The sequence below is a fragment of the Corvus kubaryi genome, unplaced genomic scaffold, assembly GCF_017639235.1.
Source record: "Corvus kubaryi isolate FWS band 111438036 unplaced genomic scaffold, C.kubaryi_AGA036_p1.0 37387, whole genome shotgun sequence".
In the NCBI taxonomy this organism is placed as follows: domain Eukaryota; kingdom Metazoa; phylum Chordata; class Aves; order Passeriformes; family Corvidae; genus Corvus; species Corvus kubaryi.
This window is the reverse complement of record NW_024581129.1, coordinates 3368038-3392878: the sequence shown is the minus strand read 5'-3', so window position 1 is coordinate 3392878 and position 24841 is coordinate 3368038. Positions and strand designations below refer to the sequence as shown.

Genomic DNA, 24841 nt, shown 5'->3' with positions numbered 1-24841 from the left:
CACACCAGAACTCTTAGAACAGAATCCATATTTATGCCCTCCAGAGTCAGATCCCCTTGTAGCTTTGATGTAATTGATGGTTTTCTGAGCCTTTTGCCAATCCTAAGTTTAGAGCTGAATGTCTGCTCATGCCATTAAGTAGCTGGCTCAGAGCGAAGGTCCCTGGAAAGGTGGGAGCGGTTTTGGAGAGCCTTCTCAGCTGCTCTGCAGTGCAGTTGGAAAGCCGGCTTGTGTTTTCCCCTGATGTCAGACTGCATAAAAGCTCTCTTTTGATGGAACATTGAAAAGGCTTTCCCCACTTCCTCCTCATTGACAAGGTAGTGAGATCATAGCTGGCCCATTCACACTAGAAAAATGTTCATCCAGAAAGGTCAGCAAGTGGGTTTGCATCATCCAACAGGCGAAAGCAAAGGGTGTTTTCTTTGTCTCACTGAGGGCTGCTGTAGTCAAGGTTCAGAGACAGCTGGGGCAGTGTGGGAGGAGCAGTGGAGGTGCTTGTCTTGGGGCATTTCATTCCTGGGACATGATTCAAAGGCTGGAGGGTTCGGGGATGTCCTTTTTTTCATTTCCACTGAGTTCTCATCAGTGAAATACCCTTAATGGGCTTGTGGAATTGAAGCTGTAGGGAGGCTCCAAGCCAGGGGGGTTGGTGGAACAGCTTCCCTGAAATGGGTCGTGTGAGGTTTCCCTTTCATGGGCTGGGTTTCATTAGTGAAAGGTGGGTTTGCCTTGCATGGTGGCAGAGTGAGCCCATGAGAGCACAGCCTCCTGGCTCCAAAGACATCTCTGTTCAGCAAACTGCACCTGCACAGCCCTGCAGAACTCAGACTGAGATGAAGAGGCTGGTTGGGAGCTGCTCTTTGATAGGGAAGGAAGGGCTTGTATTGCTCTCATGATAGGGGAATGATGACAAGGATGGGTGAGTTAGGGGTGTTGGTGTCTGTTACAGAGAGATTTCCTCCTCTGTGTGCAGAAGCATTCGGTAACATCTGCAGATCCTGTTGCTTCTGTCCAGTGAGTTCAAGTATTTACCAAGTACCAGACCATAATTTATTTGGGGGGGTCTGAACAAGAGTCTTCCCAGCGTGGTGGTGTTCTTGGTGGGTTTGGTCACAGAAGCAGAAGGTAATTAATATTATAGAGAAAATCCTGCCTATACTGCTCATTTTGAATAGCCAAGCTGAACATTATGATTGTTTGCAGCAGTGCTTATTTACACACTGAGAAACAAGAGCCAAATGATGCCATCTACCTCAGCTTTGCCTCAGGTTGGCCTTGAGCAGAAGCCGTGCCAGCTTCAGCCATTTCTGCATGTTCAATGTTGAGCTGATCTGGGGAATCTTAACCTAGTATATTGTTAGAGTACATTAATATGAGGGTGAGGTGCAGAGAAAGGGAGCTGGACATGAGGGAATGCAGGAACAGCTCCTCAGCTGTCACTGGGGAGTTGTTCAGAGGTTGGAAAAAAGTGCTGGAGTTCAGGATGAGTTGTTCAGCAGAGCTACCCAGCCTCAGAGCAGGGCAGTGAAAAGGCCATACAGAGCACATGGGATGTGTAGGAGAAATGGCTGTGTCATGTTTGCAGGTTTAAGAACCTTTTTCTTCAGTGACTGTTTCTGCCATTGGGATAAGCAGCACTTCGAGCTGTGGCTTAACTGAGATTGCAGCCAGCACTCAGTGGGACTGGCAGGCAGGACCAGGTATCAAAGGTCAGTTTAGGAATGGGAGAAACAAAGGAAACCCTGATAGAGGTGAAGGTGGAAAAGCAGCCAGGTGCCCTCAGAGCGTGGGGAGCCTGGCAGAGAGCAGGGTCTGGCTGCTCTGCTCAGGGACACACAGACCCCACACAGCCATCCTGCCCTCCTGTCCCTGGAGCAGTGCCTTGTCAGGCCCTGCAGGATCCCTCCTCAGTCCTTTAGTCTCTGTTGACTCACATCTTCCTCACAGGCAGGTTTTCCCTCCATTGTATCTGTGTGCATTTATTTTAATATGGAAGCAGTAGATTCCAAAAAGTATCCTCATTCAGTTGCTTTTTGGGCTTGTTTCCATCCAGTATTTAGGTATCAGCCTCATGAGTTTTGCTGTTACGAGGAACTTTCTGTGCTGAGACTTCTCTTGCAAGCTCCTGTCCATGATAAGTTCTAGCTTTGTACTAGAGGTGTTTTGGACTTTCCTGCTTACAGTCTTGTTTTTTTTCCTGCCCTGATTTCATCTCTCCTGGAGAATCTCTAAGAAGAAGTGTTCCCATGATGTTTCCATTAGGCCACATATTTTTATCAGATTTTATTTTCATTTTTGCTTAGCCACCACACTGTATTGCAGAATGTAGACCTAGAATCTGCACTGATGCAAGTATGGTGCCACTGATTATAAACCATTTAAGCTAATCAGTTATTTCCCTGTCTTGCTCTCAAAGGGTTTTTATACAGTGGTATTTTCTGGATCTGGAGTGTTTGAGGATTTTTATTTTTGTTGCATTAGAGACAAGTAAAAGGAGCTTGTTGATTTGTTGAGGACTGACCACCTCAAAGTAATACACTTGAGAGTAACGGCACAATATGAACACAAGGGAGAAAAATACAAAGAAGAAAAAAAGATGTGTACACAAGGCCAAATCCCATGCTGTTGGCACAGCTATCCATGTTTATACCCACTGAAAATGTGACCTGCAGCCTTTGTTGTTGTAGATCAGCATTGTGTGTGGCAGCAGGTGTTAACAGGTGACACAGACACAGCAGCTTATCTGGTTTGTGCTGCTTCAGTTCCAATATTTGCAACATCTTACCAAATGACATTCCTTCAAACTTGTGTAGCATGAAGTAGGGCAGTGGAACGTGTGCTGGATTGTGTTCTAACTACAGTACTAAAAGCCAGCTTTAAATTGCTGCATGAATTCATTATGACCCTCTTCAGAGTATTACTGTTTCTGTGGTTTTTTACTGTTGTTTAATACCAAATAGCCACAGGAACTGCATATATCTTTCAGTTTGTAAAACCAAGCAAAACAAGGACAGGCTTTTAAAAGCTTGATTACAGTTTATTTTTCTTGCATGTAATTTTCAATAAGACTGGTTTTTTCTAACAGCTGTAATAAGCATGGCAGATCTGAAAGCTGTTTCGTGATTGCTGGGTCCCTTTCTTTGTCTCTGATGATGGAGGTGTCTTAATTACTGTTTGTTTTCATAAATTTTAAGGATTAGTCATCCTTTGATGCCAGATGACTCAGTTGTACCATACATTTTCAAACCATCGTGTTCAAAGGCTTGATGGAGTTGGGTTCTGATAGGAAACTGGGTTCTGATAGGAAGTTTTGAAACATACTGCTTCGACCCATAGTTAGTCTTTCAGATAAAGTGTTCTGGTGTGTCATGGCCAGCTGTTAATCTGTTCACATGGAGATCTAACAATTTCAGAAGATACCTTTTAATGTGGATCCTTTAGTTATTGCACGTGTCTCTGTAACTTTTGTTAGCTGGGTAAATGAAAATCATCTCCAGATCCTGTTGACACAAGGGGTGGTGACTAAAATGTGGATCTGAGCTCCTTGCTCTGTGGAAGCGAAGGCAGATCTCCCGTTGGCTTTAAAAAGGCCAGGATTTTGCTCTAGCTTCTCTCACTGACATTCAGAGGCCCTTGATAGTTGTGTCCCCAGAGCCAGAAGAATGTTTCTGGGAACTGGAAATGTAATGTTTTTTTCCAGCCACCACTCTCATTTTGTGACACTGTTGCTCCAGTTTTGAAAGGGCAAGGGAATGATTTTCACAGTGTGAAGATTGATTTGGAGCATTGAATCCCCACACAAGGAAACCATGGCTGGGAGTGAATTGTGGATGCTTTATTTAGTAATGACTGGAGCTTTCGGTTGGACCAGCCTTTATGGCTTTGTCATGGAACTTCTGTAGAGACAACCAGCCTCTCCTGTCCTTCTGTTCCCCCGTCTCTCTGCTTTATACTGCATCCATGGCATTTGTAATTGTCTTGTTTGCTGGGACAGCCACACTGCAGCCCTTTTGTCAGATGCTGAGTAGGTCTGAGAAGCCATGATTTAATTGCAGTGGTTTCCATTTCAAGCAATGATCACCGCCTGTTCTGCAGTGTTCAGCACAGCTGAGAACCAAACACTGGACCCTGTACAAGCTCTCTATCACTCTCCTTGCCCATATTATGCCATATTCCCTTGCATGGCCCAGACCATCATGCCCATTACACTTAGCACAAGTCAGTGCCCAGCATCCCACGAGCTATTTCTGCACCCCAGAACGTCAGTGCTCCTGCCCTCTCTGCCATTCTTCCTCTCCCAGCTGCCAGCCTGTGGGTCAGGATGTCCTCGTGTTCAGTATCCCCCACCCCAACATCCTTCTGTTCTGCCTTGGTTTCCTTCAGATGAGAGATCTGCACGTAGCCAGAGCTGCTCCAGCATGATCCTTCCTCCAACCTCAGCTTGCCCTCCAGACTTTTTTATTTTAAGGAAGCCATAAGTGGAGCAGTGCAGTTGTGAACAGTTGGAAGGACTGGGGAGAAATACTCAGTCTGCCAGCTACCCACAATAAAGCCAAAGGCTGGACCCCGTGTAGGAGTGGTCGTTCCCTTGGACCTAAAAACTTGAGAGCTCTTGTGATCAAGCCCCAGATTACTGCAGGGAGGGAGTAGGAATGAGACTGTGCTTTCTGAGGTGATGTTCAGATGCTGGTTGTGTAAGGTTGAGCACTTTACATCCAGAGGGCTCTGGAGACACCAATTTGTAAATAATAAAATGTATTACAAACCATTGTAATGCCTTCACTGTCAGCCTTTAACAACATGTACAGAAGATTGTGCTAAAAAGTGGCAGTTTACAAGAACAACCACTGATCTGAATCTGTAAAGAAGTTTATTGTGATACATGTGGAAACTGAGTTGCTTAAAACATCAAACCAAAATGAATGGGAAATTGTTTTATCTCTTGGGGGAAAATTGTTTCAAACTGCTGAACCTGAATAAACAAATAGTCTGTGCAATAAATAGTTACATGATGCACAATTAAGATAAAAGATGATTAGTATGCTAACATTTTATATGGGTTTGGCTACATTAAAAATAGAGGTTTGTAGTTATCTGTCTTCAGTTCTGAACTGTAACCATGTTGATGTGTCTCAGTACATACCTCATCGTATTTTATAGGTGGCAAAAGTGGAATATGTTAGAAAAAAGCCAAAATTAAAAGAAGTTCTGGTGAGATTAGAAGAGCATATGGAATGCACCTGTACATCATCAAATACTAATTCAGATTATAGAGAAGAAGAAACTGGTATGTTTTCCTTTTATTTTTGCATTAATGCTGATTTAATATGGACCTTATTTTTATATTAGTAAAGCATATAAAGCAAACATTGCTTACAGTGAACTCAGTAGAGAAGCTTCCAGCTGCTTCTCTGTGTTGAAGATGCAAAATGAGGGCCAGTTTGTGCTGTATAAGGAGTTTGGATTTCAAATTTGAAGTGTATCACTTGTCATTAGGCTGGCCTTTAAATAAATGTAAATGCCCGGTAGTGTTCAGGTCTTGCTTTACTAAATTAAAGGTTGTCATGTTGCAGCTCCTGGGTGAACTCTGTTGCCTAATTTCTTTAGAATTATGGAGACAGGGCTAACACTGAGATTTACTTGACCTTGGGGAAAATATGAATGAAATTAATGTAAAGCACTTTGGAATAAATTCAGTATTCAAGGCTAAGGACTTAGTTTGGAAACAACACTCCTCATTCCTGTTGTTTCCTTACGCATGTTTACTCAAGAATTTGTCAGTTGTTGCCTTAAACCTAAACATGCCTTATCAAGACAACCCTTGAGTTACAATGGGGAAAGATTTATGGGGAAAAATTCTTACTTTAAATCTGGCTTTCATAAAATCATTCTGAATGATCTAAAATCATTACTCAGATCTACTTACTGCAGTGCAGTCAATGCAGAGCTTGACACACTTACACAGGAAACCCGCTATGGTAGAAAGGACATTTCCCTTTCTCCTGATACTCTTGAAGGAAGCCTCCAAAGTTTGTTTTGCACCTCTGCAGGGAATCTAAGAGTGCAGTAGAACCAGCCCAAAATTAAAAGAGTCAGTGAAGAGCAGGTTAACATGGGAGGAAAGCTGCCCCAAGGTGATAGATTTTGTAGAGGTGGTCGGGTAAGGAAGGTTTTCTGTCCTGGCTCCATCCAGGATGGAGACATAAACCTGGTTCCAAGCAGATGTAAACATCAGTTGCTATGTACAGAGCAGAGGAATTAGAATTTCTATAAAAATGAAGTTAAACCTCTGCTGCGATTTTACTGGACATCAATTTATAATCTGAGCTGAGTGTTTAGCTGAAACTAGGTGGAGTTATTAGACAAAACCACACATAAAGTGGCTATTTTTAATGTGCATATGGTTTGATACATTTTCTGTGTCTCCCATTTGGGAAAAAAGTTTCATTAGATCAGTTTCAGTTTTCCAAATTGTCTTTAATTGCCAAAGACTAAGCAATTGGTTTTGATGTGCGTAAAAAATGGGGCAGAATTCTCACGGAGAAATATGTGTTCCTAGGAGTTAATTACTGGTAGGAACAAAACTTGCACCCAGCAAGTGGATGGTGAGCTGAAAATAGCTCAACTCCAGAGCTGAAGGGAAATGTTGAGTCCTGCATGGTAACAGTAATTATAGATGGATCTTGGGAATGACGTGTGCAATGCCAACTTCGTTTATTATTTCTTTACTTTTGTGTAATTACTTTGTAAACTCAATGTCAAATCAGACGTTGTAAAGTTATTACTTTAATGCGAAGGATAATGAGATTTCTTTGAAATGTAAACGGTTTGAGTATTTATGACTTCAGTGTTACACGAAATGCATTACCTTAGGGCTTTTCACCAGCCCTGCCCTTATGTTAACAGGAAGGCCTAGGGAATCAGGTAAAAAACGGAAACGAAAAAAGTTAAAACCAACATAAAACCTACTGGAACTATTTGATATTCAGGTAGGACCTATATGCTGAACACCCTAATAGCACAAGAACTGGAAAACTTAATCAAATATCATCACTTCGACTTAATCACTGTTCAAAATCTTGACACTTGCTACCTCAAGGCTGCAAAGAGATTAGATTTGATTGGCTTTGATAATTCTACCTGCTGGTATTTTCCCTTTAAGCTCCACATCACCATCAGCATCTTACATTCTTGAGCTACTTCCTTTTCTTGCCTTTTTTATTTCTTTTTTATTGGAGGGTGCTAATACTTCAGCTTCTGAAATCTCAAGTTCCATTGCTTCTGCTTGTGTTTCATTATTGATTTCTGAGGTCAAAGCATCACGTGATAATGCATGAATGAATTTTCAGGTTACAAATTGTTGTGTTCCCAGTCCCTGGCTGTGAAACATTGAGTGTACATACAGCAAATCCTATTATTTGTGTGACCATCAAACTCACGTTCTGGCGTGAGCTGGGGTTGATTGCACATGCACCTGACACAATCTGATGGATCTGCTTACTTGACAAGAAAGATGCTAAGAAATGCCATTTTTTTATTTTGTGTTGCAGAGCCCTGTGTTACTTTCACCAGAAAATTAAGATCTTTTTTTGGTCTGTTCAGTCTCAGTAGGATGATGATAGTCAGTCATCAAAATTCATGAGGTTTTCAGTGTAGTGAAAAACTAACACCCTCAGTGCAAAAAATGACTGAAATCCTTTGGCCAACATATTAGCAATGTATGATGATGGCGACACACATTCCAAATTAAATATGGAATTTCCATTTCTTAATGACTTGAAAGTATGTAAACTGCAGCACTTGCAATTGGTTCTGGTATTTGGAGTGGGAATGATTTGGATTTTGCAGTGTCTGTGCCTAATGCCTGGATGATGGTGAATTTAATTTCAAGCCCCTGTTTTTGCACATAAACTCCCAGTGGCAGTTTTCATTTATACCAATGTATCATTTCTAAACAATGCTAAACTTGATATCCTGTTTCAGATTAACAGGTATTTATTGGGAGTAGTATGATAGAAGCAAAGATTTTCTAAAATTCAACTTTAAAAGTGAGCATGTAAACTCAATCAAAACAGCATTTAGAACTTCTTGTCCCAGGTTAGTGACTCTTCATGCAGAACAGTTTTTTTTTTTTTAAGTCATCTACTTCAAGGACAGGACCTTTGATTCTAATCATAGAGTTATTGTATCTTTTTTCTCTCCTGCAGATGTAAGGTGAAAATAAGCTAGAAAAAAAACTTCTCTCTGGGACATGGATGTACATGGTTTGTTACATTCCTGAACCTACTATGTATGGTGCTTATTGACTGTATACTTTATTTGTTCTCCTGTGTGAAAAAACTGGCTCAAAAGAACACTTAATGAGAACAAAGAGACAATGTACATTTGTTTAATGTGACATCAAAGCAAGTATTGTAGCACTCTGTGAAACAATAGGAAGCTTCCCTGTCCAAAAAAGAAAAAAAACGAAAGAAAGAAAAACAGAAAAGAAAAAAAGACAGTTGAATGAATGGAGGATACCAAAAGTACTCAAAAACATGACAAAAATCTAAGTGAATAGTGGATTTCTGTCAGAGCAGTCAACGGTGCTTTACGTCAAGAAATGTGCCTGCGTTCTTGATGAAGATGGATGGACACTGGTGGACTTCAGGCACAAAAAAAGCAGGAATGTATGAAATGATCAAATGCCACGCAAACACTATAGAACAATACGTCCTTGCTTGGTGGTGTTTTAAAAGTCTATACAAAAAAACCTTCTGGGGAGCCTTAAGTGGATTTTTTTTTTTACACCATAAAGTGATTATTAAGTTTTCTTTTTACTCTTTGCCTAGCTTTTTATTATCTCTTGGACTACATTTGCCAATAACACATATAAAAGACTGGTATAACAATAAGCAGAACACAAAACATTATGGTATTTCTCCTAGTGGGATGCAAACTAATGAGATGTATTAAAATAAAAATGGTATACCTATGCATAATTTTCTAGACGTTTCTTGGTTTATGTTCCCCAACCTCCCCCGTAATTTAAAGCATTACATAAAAGAAAAAGAGAAAAAAAAAGAGAGATGTGCGTAAACAAATCATAGGATATCCATGCAAAAATCCTTTTTTTTTCTTTAAGACTTATGCCAGTTGCCTACTAGTGATATTGTGTTAGCAATTGTCATTCTTATCAGTATACAGATACTTTTATTTCACATGTTGGAGCTGTGTGAAATGTACAAATTCTTGTATCTGCATTGTATAATGTCATGGTGGCATGGGAACTACCTTGCTGCAAATATTTGAACAAAACCTAAAATTCTTTATTTTTGGTAAAATGTTATGCTTTATGTGTATTCAACAGAAATATGTGTTTTTGTAAAGGTGAAGTTTGTATTTTTATCTAAAAATTAACAGTTTTATATACCTGAGAAAGCCTGCTATGTTTTCTTGAACCAAAAAAAAAAAAAAAGAAAAAAAGAAAAAAAAAAGCATTTTGTGGTCATATTTTTGTAGTAGAATAGCCCAAATAACATCAAAATCTATTTTAACTATAGCAGGGCAGATAAAATACTCTGGCACCAGCTCCTGTATTTTCAAAGTGCCAAGGGATTAAATGTTCAGTTCCCCACAGATTGCAGTGGGAGCCACATGGATAAATCCTTCTGTGCTGCTTTGGAAATTTAGGGCTGTGCCAGATATGACATGGCTACTCACTTGGCCAAAATCACTGCCCCACCCCAGTAGTTTGGATTATGTACCCTTTGTTTTACTTGGATTATGACATTGGATATGTAAAGTGAACTACTGGATTCTTTTATTTGTGAAACATCTACAAAGAGATGAAAGAGTTTTCTTAGTTTGGAACAACAGAAAAGTTTGTCTTGAAGACAGTGTTTCCACTCAAATAAAAATATCTTCAAATGTGAATGAACTGCAGAACCTTAAAACAACAAAAGAGAGCGAGATGTTTAACCTTTCCATTTCTCTAAATATAGTTCAAACATTCCCCTCCTGTTCCTGTAGCTATGTCCAAATTCAACCAAACAAAGCAATGTTAGCTAACAGGCATTATTGGCTTCAGATGCTAATGCAGAGATAGAGTTAGTCACCGTTCTATTTTGTGATCATTTTCCCAGTGTATTTGTTGAGCACCAAAACTGGAAATACATTTAACTAAGATTGTCTGTGCTTGTTTTCCACTAAGTGTACTGTTCACAATGTTATGCACATGAATGTATGTGTCTGCGTTTAAAAAAGTGTATAAAATGTAATTTATATATTTATGTTTCAGTGGGATGCCAATAATGTTGCTCCGTTCCTTTTTTTTTGTCTAAAAGATATCTAATGAAAGAAAAAAAACCAAACATATATCCATTAAAATCATGTAGATGAAAAAGCATTATGTGACCCACTCAGACACTGTGCAGGTATGAAAGGATGTCAAAGTCACTTAAGTGGAATAGTTTGCAAAACAACTCTTGGAAAGAGTCCTGTGGTTGCACTGTCATGAGAAGGTTGTGTTTGGGTTTGTGGGCCAACTCCTTGGGAGTGACTCCCCTGGGTATCCTGGAGCTCTGATTTACATCCCGAGGGAGTCTGGCCTTGTAGCAGAGTCTTGAAAACAAAGCAATCCGAGAGGTTTTGTTGGTGCCAGCAAATAAACGTGTTACGCCAAATTCAGCGCACCAGGAGAGAGTGAAGACTGAATGGGGACTTTTCCAGTAGCCGTTTGTTTGAGACTTGCAGTCTTGAGTTAATTTTGTTACGAGGAATGAAACGCACACGAGTCATTGTTGTCAAGCACAGTGTTCATACAGCATGCGGCAGAAAACACAAAAATCTCAGGGCTATGTTCTCAGCTACTATAAATTGGCAAATGTTTCTGACTTCAGCTGCCCCCAAGCTAGTTTACATCAGATGAGGATGCAGTCCGTGGCTGTTAAACTGCGAGGAGTAGTGTCACGACATGAGCTCACTTCCTGTAGTCCAGCTGAGCTCTCACCCACCAGCCTTGGGACCGTGGCGGGCTGTGGGATTAGTCCTCCTTCAAAGTGGCAGATACAACCAGGAGGAGCAGTGACATGGAAGGTTGTGACATGGGAGTCGTTAATTCAAAGTTAAGTTGGACATTTCAAGGGCCATATCCTCAGCTGGTGTAAATCACCGGATCTCCATTGCCTGCAATGGAGCTGTACCAGCTTACACCACTTGAGGGGCTGGTCCCTCATTCTTGCTCATCCCTTCCACTCCTCGGTCCCGCAGGGATCTCAGATTGTCGTGTACGGTTAATGTAATCCTGTGTTCTCTAATACTTAAGCACAATAAGTGAATATAAGAATGAGTGTCAGACTTAACTTTGAATGTCCAAGCTCTGAAATGGTTTGTTTCACCATTGTGGCTGTAAATTAAACAGTTCTCTGTGCATTTGTGAATGCCGTGTCATATCTTCTTCTGCTGTCTGCTGGAGGTGGACTCCCTCTGGACTTCTAATGTGCTGCATTTGGAGTGTTACAGGGAAGGGTGTGAGCAGTTGGAGCCACAAGATATCTGATGGACACCTCTGTTATTTGTGGGGTGGGGGGTGAGTAGGGGATTTAATGGAGTGAAGGATGGTGGTTGTCAAAAGTTGCACTTCCATGCAATGCTTCAACACCTTGTTGGTTTTGTCCTTCCACATTGTAGGCAGCAGTTTGAGGATGAAATGTTTTTCTGTTCTACATTCTGCACTCATTTCCTCTGTCCAGGGATCCAGAACTTCTTGGTCTGATTGTATCTTTTTCTGAGATCTTGTCTGATCAGAAAAGACGTGCAGGGAGGACTGCCCAAACCCAATGTCAGCGTTACAATATGTGCATGCTCACTGGTTCTTTAGTCAATTCATTACATTTAATTCTGTGCTTCATCTTTCCAGACCTGTCTTTCAGTAGATTTTATTGAGTGAAACCAAGGACTATGTGCCAGTTTTCTTTCCTTTTCTCCTGTCCTCTGTCCTGCCTGGCATCTGCTGTGTTAAGCAGTGCACGATGACTGCAGGCAGTTGCTCCTCTCCCAGGTTCCCAGGCAGCTCCAGCACTTTGGGTTTAGGCTTTTTACTCTTGCTTAAAACAGCATATTTGGGTGTCCTCGTTCCAATGGGCTTCAGCACTCCACTTAGGAGATTCTCTTGCCTGTTCTCCTCAGGTCCACGTTACCTTTCTGTGGGCTGTTTGCCAGCTATTCTCTGCCTGACTTTCCCATCCCTCTTGTTTCTGTTTCTCAGAAATGATTTTCCCTTCCTAAGATGTGTCTCATATCTGTTTACTCTCCTCCTCCCTGACAGAACAGCCTTTGATCTGTTGGTCTCCAAATCAGATGGTTTATGTAGGCATGTGCCCTGAGATCCTCTGTCCCAGACCCACAGGCCCATAACTGAAATTATGAAATTATATACATGTGAGAGGCAAATGCTTTAGAGAAAAAGATTTATCTTTGCATTTGGAGAAATACTCACTACTGAAGACTCTTTGCTAAAGCCCTGTCCAATTCCAGCAGCAGTGTGACTCTAATAGTGGCATTGAAGCTGTTCCAGACATCTGACAGTTTAATTAGGATCAGTGGCCCCATTTAATGTTTCAATTTGAAAGTTTCAGATTTTATTTTGAAGTTTCAAAACTACCTCAGGTTTGCATGCTCGTGTATTACTGTAAATAGAAGGAAATCATGTTTGTAGGCCCCTCCCACGGCTTTGAAAATGTTGTTCTGGATAGTTATGTGACCCTCACTTGGGCTGGAAATGGTGCTTGCTGTAAAGCAGACACCATTTGGAGGTTTTGAATGAAGTCATTTCCTTGGTGTTTCTAATGCACAGTGTGTACTACTAGCAGATCTCAGAGTCAGGTAAACTCATAAGAATCCCACTTAAATTTCCTTTAATTTTGGGTAACAAAGCCTATCAGTGTTGCATTCCTTAAAAATCAGCCTACGTTTTGTGTTTATTAGTCAATTTAATTACTGCCTGTCTTCCCACATTTTATTAGCGAGGCATTATTCCATGTCTGAGCTTTTCTGTGCTGCTCTTTGCTGTAGCATTTCTGTGGCACAGCCTTGAGCTGGTTTGTGTTCCTATCTCCTCTGAAATAAAGAACTATTGTTATCCCATTTTAGGCGAGACCGAGGCATGGAGAAAAGCCTGTGCAAGGTCATACAGCAAGGCTGTGACAGAACCAGGGAGAGGACTCAGATCTGAGTGCTCATCCAGTGCCCTAAATCACACGACCATCTTCCCTTTCCAAGAATGAATCCTTGCACCCTTAGAGCTAAATACTGAAAAGATTGAGGGTAAGTCATTTTGCCTAATTACTGTGCATCAGATACATGATCAAAAGCCACTGCCATATTGTCAGAGAACGTAGTGATTGATGGAAATCCATCTTTCTGCCCAGGCAATTATGCAGCCTTTTATCCTATCGTGATGGGCCAGTCATTTCCTGCTTCTGTAAGGAATCAGCCTTTCATGACTTACAGTTATGCACATAGAACAAGACTCAGATTTTATGGGAATTTACAAAAATTTAGTAGACAATTTTCATTCTCCTTTAGTTCAGTGCCGTTCCTTCCTTTTATGGTGTGGGTAACATTTCCTAGGGGAACGGTTTTTATCATGTGCCCAATCCTAAATTTTTTTTCCCAGGCCCTAATATGGAAAAACACTTTAAGAGATGCCTGTGTTTGCTCTTCTTCAAACTGGTGCCTGAGCGTGCTCCTAGCTTTGGACAAACATGCCATTGACCTCAGGCAAATGGAGCAGAGTTGATGCTTTATTTTTTAATTAGGGTGTGCCTTCCTGGCACAGGATCCCAGTTGTGGGCTGGGGGTCTTTGTGCTCTCAGAGTGTTGAAGGATTTTGTAAGCAACCCCAAAGATAAAGTAACGAGACTTGTATATACGACTAGGAGAGCAGCTGGGACAGTTCCACTCCTGCTCCCGTGGAGGTTTCCATTTTGAACTACATGTTTCTTCATTTTGGGGGAAAATATTTCCTTGGCATGGGTGGATTCAGGACTGCAGTCACTAATGCCAATGAGCCCAATTTCAGATCATCTGTTTAGGTACCCAAATTGAAAACTGGCAGTCGTACTGATAACAGACAAATTTGAGATGGGAGAAATTAATGAGAGCAAACTTCCTGTGAAATTTGGCAACTTTTGGTTCAGGGAAAAGAAAAGGAATTAGAAGGTAGAATAAACAAGACCAAAGGCTCGATTATTCTTTTTTTTTTCAGTTGTGGCATGCCACCTGTCCCTTTAGTCATTCCAATTACTTGCTGCATCAGGCTAAAGTATGTGCTGAAGTAGCTCAGAATCACTACAACATGTGAAAAGTTGGGACTGGTTCTTGTTGAACTGCTGCCTATTACCATGGCATATGACTGTGAGGTGGGGCCCACAATCGCAGTTGTAAATCAAAGAACAAGTCATAGGTTAGGTTCTGTTTTCCTTAGATATTGTCTCTAAGTTTGTTTTCTGTATGCTGGTCTCGAGTGATGTTTAGTGAGCTTTCCAATTAGGTGGAAAGTCACGAATACCTCGTTCCCAGCCCAGAGGTAAGGCAGTGCTAGCTCTTAGTCTTGTTCATAATCAATGGATGAAATCCTGGGAGCATCCTGGTGATAGCATTTCTGTCACTTGAAAGTTTCATGTCACATTTTTCCAGGGTTACTTCTTCCCTGTAAGAGGGAAGAGGGAAAAGAGGGGAATCCAATCGTTTTTATGTTTGACTTACTAGCAGGTCGCCAAATCTGACTTGGTTTGAGTTCTGAGCAACTCAGAATTTCTGTTTGGGCTGATACTTGTGCATGCCAGATGTCTCCCAAGTTCTTAGATAAAATGCACAAAGAAAGGCTCGCTTGAGTGCTTCAACAGAAAAGAAGTTCACGTGTCAAGGCTGAAGTAGTCCCTCAAACCAGGAAACAAGGAGCCAAGTTTTGTAACAAGTGTTGCACACTCATCTTCAGATCAGACCTGGTGTTCTGGCCTCTATGTACTGTCTTTGATCCTGCATAATGAAGGCAACTGTGTTTACTGTCCAGCTTTGAAATTCAGAGTAGCTGTTAAGTCAGGTGTGCAAAAAGCAGAAGCATCTAGAGATACAGTTGAGTCCATAATGCTTGAAATCTCCTGGGGATTTTGAAGATATCTGTATTCTTGAAAGCAATCACAAGTAAGTAGGAGAAAATAATTTTAAACACTTCTGAAAATCCCACCCTGGTTTATTTGGCAGGTGAAAAAAGGATCCAGAAGAGATACTACTTATAAGGATAGTGACAAAGTAGATGTTTGTAGAGAATGCTCATGCCTAAATCTTTCAGCAGTTAATTATCATCTTTACAGACCATAATACTGGAATACTTCACTTATCAATGCATCAGGGCTTGGATGAACTTTGAGACGCATGAAAACGAGACACTCCTTAGGCCTGTGGTAGCTCTGTGTTCTGGTAACTGATCAACCAATTACATAATTGGTCAGGTCTCTACCTTGCATGAGCAGATACAACTCCATTGACTTCTCTGGAGGTGACAGTCACCTGAGAACTGACCCGAAACTCTTGCCACGAAGCAGATAATGGTTTCATATTTTGCTGTTTAGCGTTGTTGTAAAAATAGACTCATTTCCTGGAGCAGTTAGAACAAGAAAATAGGGAAAAGCAATTTCCCACAGAGACTCATCCACACTGGAATTCACCAAGGACCCCGGATGTGAACATGTGCTGATAGAAAGCATAAAACAGCAACTTTGTTTAGGGAAGCCTCTGACCTGTCAAGAATGCAGAGCATTTCTTACCAGACTTTTCCTTGGCAATTAGTGGGTAGAATTACTCATAGAAATTGTTTTGTTTGCTCGCAAGGGGAGAAGTAAGACATAAATTCAAGATAGCCCCTCTTTGACCACAAGAAAGACTCTGTTCACAGAGGGCCTATGGGTGAAGTGCTGGGTGGCCTCAGCTCCCTTTGGGGATGAACTCAAACTTTTAGACCTCACTGAAGTATGAAGAGCCCCTCCAGACGTGCTGGACATCCCCAGCTGGAATTTTTTCAGCAGTCTATGGGATTTGGGCATCCACTTTTAATTCATTTCTACATGACTTTCAAGAAACCTTTGTTGGCATCAAAACATCTCTGTCTTTGTTCTGAAGAGAGACTAATTTTGACCCAACGATGCTGCCATGACTTCTGCCTTCCATCTCGAGGCAGCAGCACTCAAACCTTAGGTTTCAGACATTTCAGATGGGGAGTCCCCTTCACTCCAGCCACGCTTCAGCTTTCCTTAGCACTTTGGCTTTTCATGTGTTTTCTGTATAAAGGTGGTGCTGGTTTAAGCTGAAGACCAGGGAAGTTTCAAGAGGCCAGATTTCACCTCTGGGCCCTGCTCAGCTGCTGTTGAGTCTGTGTGGGGCCAGAGGCAGAGGGAGAGATGCTCCAGCACTTCCAGTGTGGGTGTGGGCTGAGGGCTCTGTGCTCACACACTTGGAAGTGAGGATATTTCTTGGCCCAAACTCACCCACTGTAAAGTATTCTGCTCAGAGGTCTCCTTGGAGCCAGGAAGCTACTCAAAAACCTGCTCAAGATCCGAATTCCCCTTGACTGCAGGGGGTTTGCACAGCAAAAGTGACAGAAGCAATTTATCCCAGACAGAGTGGTTTCCTCAACAGGCCATGTAGGAGTCGGGCAGGTTAATGCTCAGCTTGTGTACTTCGCTGATTGTCCCAAGTACCTCTTTTAAATCAAATTTTAGCTGTTCTGGGATATGTTTCTTGTAGAGGTGCTTCAGAAGAGCTTGCCTAACAGCTTGTATCCATTTGTTGTGAAGAGCCTGCTGGCCCATCCAGCGTGGTTGGGCTATGCCTGTGTAGCTTACAGGGGGTTTGGGACCTTGCAGCTGGGGTCAGCAAGTGCAAATGTTTCCCGTTAGCTCCCTGCATACCCCAAGTTGTGATTCATCAAGGGAGGCAGTGCAAAGCTGAACTTGAGGCGTGTGAGATGTTTCTTTGAAGTTACTTGTGTTTAAAGTTAGGCATGATCTGAGTTGACTTGCTGAGCTGAGGCCCTGAAGAGCGCACTGTGCTAAATCAGCACAGTTTAGTCTTTTCCTCATTGTCTAGAGTGATGTGAGTTTCAGAAGGGTCTGAAACCTTTCAATAAACCATTCCACAGGAATGAGGGAAAGCTTTAACTATTCACTGGTCTCTACACTGGAGAGCCCAGAGCTGTGCTTGCCCTCTCTGGGCCTTCTCCTTCCTTAGTTTCTTCAGCATGTTTCTTTTCAAAGGCAAGTGGGAAAAAAAAATCTTAAAATGGTGCCTTAAAAGGTGGGAAATTAATCAGATCATATCATCTTGATTTCTTTATCTCACTTAATTAAGGAGAAGTTTGCCAATAGTGATCTGGTATTTCCTAAAACAAGCATATATGAAGAACACTTTGAGGAACTTCAAAAGAATTTTCAGGCTAGATCAGGAAAAGATAAAACCAGAAGTGGAAACTTCTAATACACTTTATATTTCAGTACTTACAGGAAGTACATTGTTGCATAGGATACTAATGAATTCTGCAGGAGAAGGTTTCCAAAAGAAAAATGAAATGGCACCTTCTCTATCTTAGAGAAAAGGTCTGAGGGCTTTTGCAATTATGACAGATATGCACTGGATATGTATGGTCATATCACCTGGAGAGAGTCTACCTCTGGCAAAAGGCTATTTAGAGTTTCAAGTGTGTACACTATTGAATTTCTGTAGCAACTTCCTGGTCTAGCTGTGAAAAGTGATAAAGGGAATGGTAAAAGTCTATCTTACTTTCAGTTGCCCTGTTCTACACCCCAGAGGGCAGAAATGCTGCCCTGTGTATAGCTGGCTGCAGGAAGCAAGGCAGGAGCACATTGGAGTGGTGAAGGATGAACACATAAAGCTGGTGCTGATGTTCCCAACCAGGTAGTGAGACCAGCAAAGTGAAAGTAGCAACGTGGATGCTCAGACACTCCAGTGACACTTGTCTGGAAAAAATATTATTTGACAGAGTCTTAATTAACTCAAGTGGAGAAGTAATTCTAAAATCCTGATTTTGGAATCCCAGAGAGTTAATGCTCTCAGAAACGATGTGGTACAGGATTGCTTCACATTTGTAAAGCACACAGAAACCCTAGGGATAACAGGTCACAGTTTTGTACTGTTTGAAGAGGTCCCTGGTGTCAGCAGAGCCCTCTCTGGTGCCTTGAGAGTGGAGGGGTTGTGCTCCAGGCTTGGCTCAAGGGTTCAAGTCCAGGTATGAGCATACTTTAGGCAGCAAGGCATTTCCATCAGGACTGAAGCACATGGACATTTTTTTCTTGTGTACTGGCAAGATATTTAAATATGGTGTTAGTTGGTCTTTGTATCTGCAGGGACCCAGATCCTTTTAAGCCTGTGGTCATGGTAAGGGAGTCTGACTGAAAATCCAGAAGCCTTTGCCCTTGTGAAAGTTTCTACTCTTGCTTGGAAGTGATATTTGGACTCCAGAGTTACAGAGATGCTTTTGCAATTGTTATATCTGTCTTCCTGCTTCTTTATAAATCAACCTGCTTGGCCTGAACTGAATGTTTAAATAATAAACAGCTGAAAGACAGTCTGATGGCTTCTTTCTGAGTGTTTCCCTTAGGGAGCCCTTGGGATCACATGGCATCTGCCCTGACCTTAAGGACGTGCTTTCTGGAGGCTTTTTTACAATGCTAACAAACCTCACATTTTAACTAGCTGTTAAATAAGCCAGTCAGTGGTAACTATTCAGGACAGGGATTAGGAGAGTATTCTTGCTGGCATACAAGATGGCTCTGTCCATGTGCTGGCCAGGGATGAAGGGCTGGAAAACTGTGTGGTGGAAGAGACTATTAATGTGATTTTCCACAACTTTTCCTTGCAGCTGCATTTTTGAGAGGAGAGAGGCAGAGATGGCTAGGCTTGCAGTAACATGTTGTGCCGTCATAAATGCTACAGCCACCATCTGTTTCCAGCCCACGACTTGAAAGAAAACTGAGCAGTAATCTCATAATTCACATGAGAGTTTTACACTTGTGAACCCTTCCCAACCTTTGTCTGATAATAAGGGGAGTGCATGGTGCTAAGTTTTGTATTTTTCCTGTACGTATTAGTGTTTATTCGTATGTCTTTTCCTGTTTTGTTGTTTTGTGGGGGTTTTTTTTCCACCAAAAAAAAAAATTCACTGGGAGGAAAACCAGACCAGTTCCACGGTCAAAAGAAACATAATAAAGGCAAAATCCCAATTCCAGTGATCTTGCTGGCAAAATTCTCCGGGAGGAGGTGCATTTAACATTCCTCACTGTGTCTGTCTTAGTTACTTGTTGATTAACAGAAAGGAAGACATTAGAGAGTGAGGGGGCAGGTTGCTGAACTGCCCTTTCCCTGCAGAAGCAGAGCTGCTGCAAGAGCTGGACATGCGCATTTTAAACCGAACCATCAGAGAGGACGGTAAGGGTAGGTTGGATTTTAACGAAAACAGATTCTTCTGCTAATCTTTGCTTGGGGCTGGCCCTCCGCAGGATTAAGGATCCCACCTGCTGTGCCAAAGACATGCTCAGGTTGGGGCTGCTGGTGGGTGGGAAGAACACAAACATCTGAGAGTGACTCTGGTGAGCGATCCCAGTCTGTCCTGGTGCAGTGCCCTCGGGGAAGCCAAAGAGTTGAGATCATTTAGTCGATGGAAATACTGCTCCCCTCCAGCCTGCAAGGCAAGGTGAAGCATCATTAAGGATTTCTTTCTGGCTGCTCTGCGAAACCAAGGGCTGCTGTTTCTCCAGGCCTCCTCTCACCTTTGGACCCAATTTGCACACCTCCTCCTACCACAGCTGAATGAACTCTTGCTCTCCTCTGGCCTTAGGAACAATGGCTTTCATCGTCTCTACCAGACTGCAGAGCAGTTTAAGGATGAAAGGGCTTCTCATTTCATATATCCCACTGCTGCTAGAGCTATAAATCATCGATGGACTGAATTTATAGCCAACTGCTACTGCAAGCAAGTGAAATTTATTTTGTGTTGTCATACGTATGGTCAAACTGTCCGAGACGTTGCCAAACAAAAAACTGAGCTGCTGCTGAGCAACCCATTCAACCTATTCTCATTTTATTTAAAAATAATAAATAACTGCCAATCGAAGGAACTTATTTTAACATGTGCTACCTGCTGGGTGATCCTCAGTATCTCCGGGATGTGTCTGTAAGTGGAAGATAGCTGCTAGCTGTTGCCAGGTCCAGCAGATATGACATGAAGTGCCCCCAAGAAAAGGTTTGTGGGCTCACTAGGGTTGAGGACAGGTTGAGGGCCAGCTCCTTTTTTAGCACTGCTTGCTGTTCTGAGAGTGTTTGGTCAGGTAGCAACAGTGCCCAGAGACCACAGTGACTTCTGCTTGAATCAGGGAACAATCTCCATTGACCTGTACAGAGAGAGCAGTGGCGCTTCTTCTGTCTCACAGTTTGCTGACAGGTGGATTGTTGGTGGATCTCTGGGCTCTGGAAGGCTGGCCTGTGCCTGTTTTGGTGCCTTGTGATGGTGATGATCTAAAAAAGAGAGAGTAGAAACTCTTCAGGCTGCTGGGGTCTGAATCATATATTTCTGTATGATTTGCTTACAGAGCCAACAAGCCTGAAAGGTTATTTTTGTATTTTACCCAGGCTCATTAATTAGCTGGGGGTGTTGGGAGCTGTCATATTGAGTGGCCTTTCCCTGCTCACTCCTGTTGTCCTGCTGGATTCAATCCCTGCAGCCTCCCACCCCCTTGTCTGCAGTTTATGGCCACATCTGGAGTGTCTCCCTGCACACGTGCTGGTAGGAGCCTCCTCCCTGCTGGCACACACATCGTGGCTATTGGGGTCCTTGGAGTTACAGGCATCCCTCCCAACACTTGTTTTTCCATGAGAGGGAAAGAGAGAAGGGGTACGGAAAGGGCAGTGGCAGGGAAGGCCCCTGACATGAAATTCCCAGGAACAGGATTTGCACATTTTATGACCGTTCAGATGGAAATGCAATGGAGCTGAATTATTCCTCCTTAATCCTGCTTTCTCACTTTCCTCCCAGCAGCCTCTTCCCCTGCAGTTTAGGTAATGCAGAAGCTTATAAACAAATCCCAGCGCGTGAAAAATAGCAAAGGGGGGAAAAAAAAGGGACCTGGGTTAGGGCTGTGATGGATAGACAGGTGGAAGGCAGGCACCAGAAGGGAGGATGAATGGTAAAAGCCTTTGATGGAAACACTAAAGAGCTATTGAAAATCCGAGGGGTGGGGGGAGGGAGGAGAAAGAATAGCAGGAGGAGGGAAAGCAAGGGAGTCGTGCCCCCGTCCCCCCGCCCTCTTTCTCAGGATGTTGAAAGTATTTGTCCTTCGTTACAAAATGATTGAACTGCCGCCAGGCCAGGCCACCCTTCCAGCCATTGCACTGGGAAACTGGCACTTCTGAAAGCCTCGTCGCCTCTCAAATTTTATAGCTTTCCCTTTTTGTGGGAGTTTTTGTGTTGTGCTACTTGCAGGATTGTTTTCAGATTTGCTGCGTATCAAAGAAACTGTGTTTTGGTTTTGTTGCTCTGACAAACACAGAATCCAGGTAATGAAAAGAAAAATTAAAAAATAAAGAAACGTTTTTATCAGAATACCCAGCTGTCTGCCTTTTATTGAGTCAGAATTTCATACACTTGGTATTCACAGTGTGAATTTGGTTTACCTCTAGTGCTTTTTGAAGGAGGAATTTCATCCTACAAATAGAGCTTCTGCTTTACTAATGTCTCTGTGTGCACAAAAGTGGTGCCTGTTCTTCAAGTAGTGAGGATGACCCTGCTGTATCGTAATTAAAATGGATTTTGCACCACGTACATGTAGACAACAGTGGGAAAAAATAATCATTCCCCTTTTCAGAATGGTTCCTGAAGCTCTGCAATGTCTTTGACCTGCAGGATCTACAGATGGGAAGAACTGTTGAAGATCTGAGTACGAGACTGCTCCTGCTGCCAGAGGCTGTATTTGTACCATGTATTTATATGTGTATGTATTTATATAAGCCTGATGCTCGGAAAGGACTGGAGCCGTGCGTGTTCTTAATTAGATTTGGAAGTCTGTAGATGCAGCATCCACCCAGATTCTGTTAACCAGGGGAGGACCCAAGGGCAGTCACATGTCAGAGAGGTCGAGGTGCTGGTGGTGCCCTGGCCAGGGGGTGACCAGGGCCTGGCTGTCCCTGGGTGGGTGCCTGCTCTGTGTGTGGGGTGAGGGCTTGTCCTCCTGTCCCATCATCTGCATCGCCCTCACTGCAGCCCCAAGGGCGCTTCTCTGAGTACACAGTCCAGACAGTCAGCTGTCTGTTGCCTCCAGGATTAGATCCCGGGATTAGGTCTCTGATGGGCCATGCCATGTAATTAAAATAGTCCTGGGAGAGCAGAGAGGCAATGTGCCGCCTATACACAGCTGAGTACTGGGGGGCTGTGCTTGCTCACAGACCCGCTGCAGCTGAAAGCAAATCTCTCCACTAACATGATTTACAATAGCAGTTTCCACCTAAACATCTCCAGTGCCTGGTTACATTCATGAGTTTGCAGTGCCTCAGAGGTAACACTGCCTTTGCCCCCAGTTCCAAAAGAGCAGAAAGAGTAAGTGGTTCGCTCAGGGTTAGCTGGGAGTCACTGGAGATGGTGCTCCACTCTCCTGCCTTCAAAGGAATTTGCTGCAGTGACCAAAGCAAACAGCCCCTGCTGTTACCACGCCGGACTGTGGCGTGTCATTCGCACTTTGTATCTGAGATGCTGTGTCTGGGTAGGTATCACTGTCCTTGTGAACCAGCTTTTAGTTCTGGAGCGTGGGTGAACACTTGTCATCATGCCAGGATGACACAAAGTCTAGAAATTATGATGGCAATTCAGGTCATGGGATAAAGGGGGAAAAATGCTGTCTCAGAAGTGTCCCCGTCTGGTGTCACTGCTGGCGATTATTTAAGATGCAGGACATGACTGTGGCAAAGATCAGGTCGTAGCTGATATGAATCATGCCTTGAAATAACACTTTCCTTCTTACATTGTGAAAATTACAGCAGTATGGGAAGTGAGAGAAAATGGGATTTCCCTGGAGGTTAAAGATTTTCCTTTAATCAGCTTTCATAATGTTAATTAAACGTTTGGAACAATGGCTGAGTCCTGGGATCCGCCCGCTCTTGCATAACTATCTCACAATGCCGATTTCACTTTCATGTTTATTTGCCAGCATGATTCCAAGTGAGAGCTGAGCAAGATCTCCACACCAAGGAGCTCCTTGGGGTTTGGGAAAACTCACCTCCCTCTCCTACCTCTCCTAGGGAGAGCAGACTCCAGCTCTCCCCTCCCGAGGAGGAGCAGCCTAGAGGGATCAAGGCACCTTTGTCTGTCATCGTCGCCCCATCTGCAAATGGGGCTAATAAAAACTTACTGGTATTTTGAGGCTGGTGCATATAAATATATTCCCACCCATATGGAGAAAAGGGTGTGTTTATAGAGATCAGTACATGGGTACATCTATTCCGGGTAGGTAAGATGGATTACAGTGCCACTTGTTCCCTGTATTTTTCACTCTTTCTGTAGCATAGTTGCTACGTGCCCATGGGAGCCATCGTCCCTGGTCCTTTGAGCAGTGGGCTTAATATAACCTGGTCTCATATCACACACACACAGAGCTCTGGGGAAGAGAAAATTTGGGGAATGGTTCACAGGCAGGGCATGACATTGATCACCCCAGGGACCACACACCATGGGAATGGGAGCTGTGCTGGGCACATTTCCTGGGCCTCTTGATGCCAGACTGGGACGTGCCTCCCGGTGGTCTGAGATATGTTGGTGAGCCCCAGAGCTGGACTAGAGATGTCTCAGAGCAGCCACCAGCCAAACACGTGCAGGGGGTGCCCACACATCCAGAGCCACAGCCTGGCCACTTTGTTCTTCAAGTTAGAAAGGACTTGCTTCAAAAACAAAGTATTAAAATGTACAAATGTCGGACACTATCAGAAAAAAATAAAAAAGAACCTATTATATTTTAGGTCAAAGAGTTATCTAGCTCAAGATTTTTAAATATGTGCAAAATGCAGTTTGTGCAGAGGGGCCATTAATCAGCCTCTGGAAGAACTGCCTTTTCTGTCTTCTTTTATGCTGCAAAGATGAAAACAAAAAGCAGGGAGTGCAAGGGCAGCTCCATTTTCCCATTGGACGGAGCAGGAGGGCACCTCTACCCGTGCGGGCTCCTGCTTCCCTGGCAACATGTTCCCATCTCTGCAAAAGCTGTTTAAATACGCCGAGCCACGCAAACTACACGGCACTTTCCCTGTTGACACATGCCTTTGTCTGCTCAGAGAAGGTGCTCTGTAAACACCAGTGCTGGATGGTTTTTATGTGACTTATTCCTGATTCATTGGTTCTAAATTAGTAGCCCCAAGGCACACACCTTTCGTACAGGCAGGGAAGGGATTGCCTCTTCTCCCCACCTTTGGAAACTTTGACCTGCTGGGATCACAAACTGTAGGAAATCTCAGAGGCGAAGTCCCAGGTACCGCCAGCAGTAAAACCTGGGAGTAAACAGATTAGATGTGTTTGAAAGACATTTCAAGGCAGCTTGGGCTATCTGGCTCAGTTTCCCTATACCACAAGCAAGATTAATTTCAGGACTGATTTTGATGGCATGAAGGCTTCTTCCTTAATACAGGAATTGGCTGTGTAATTTCTCTATATATATACATATTTATCTTATTTTCCTCTTTGGGAGTGAGGAATTGAAATCTCTTCTCCACACCCCTTTGATTAGCACAGGAGTGGCAGGAGGGATTTTTCCTC

The 24841-nt window shown here is 42.9% G+C and overlaps 1 protein-coding gene across 8 annotated transcripts in view; it reads left to right on the top strand.

Moving 5' to 3' along the window:
- Window positions 1–23455, top strand: part of PDGFA (platelet derived growth factor subunit A) — a 37360-nt gene extending 13905 nt beyond the window's left edge. Inside the window, exons 5-8 of one of the 8 annotated variants that reach the window (XR_006017548.1) lie at window positions 5161–5287; window positions 6907–6989; window positions 7984–8097; window positions 8208–11420. Coding sequence is in view for 6 of the 8 variants with exons in the window: in XM_042036788.1 (XP_041892722.1) it covers window positions 5161–5287; window positions 13132–13265 (261 nt within the window). In the remaining 2 variants the exon portion in view is untranslated. Of the gene's footprint in view, window positions 1–5160; window positions 5288–6906; window positions 6990–7983; window positions 8098–8207; window positions 11421–13131; window positions 21653–21952 lie in introns of those variants that run through there. The other 7 variants (XR_006017549.1, XM_042036788.1, XM_042036786.1 and 4 more) reach the window with 7 other exon arrangements.
- Window positions 23456–24841: the final 1386 nt, after the last annotated feature.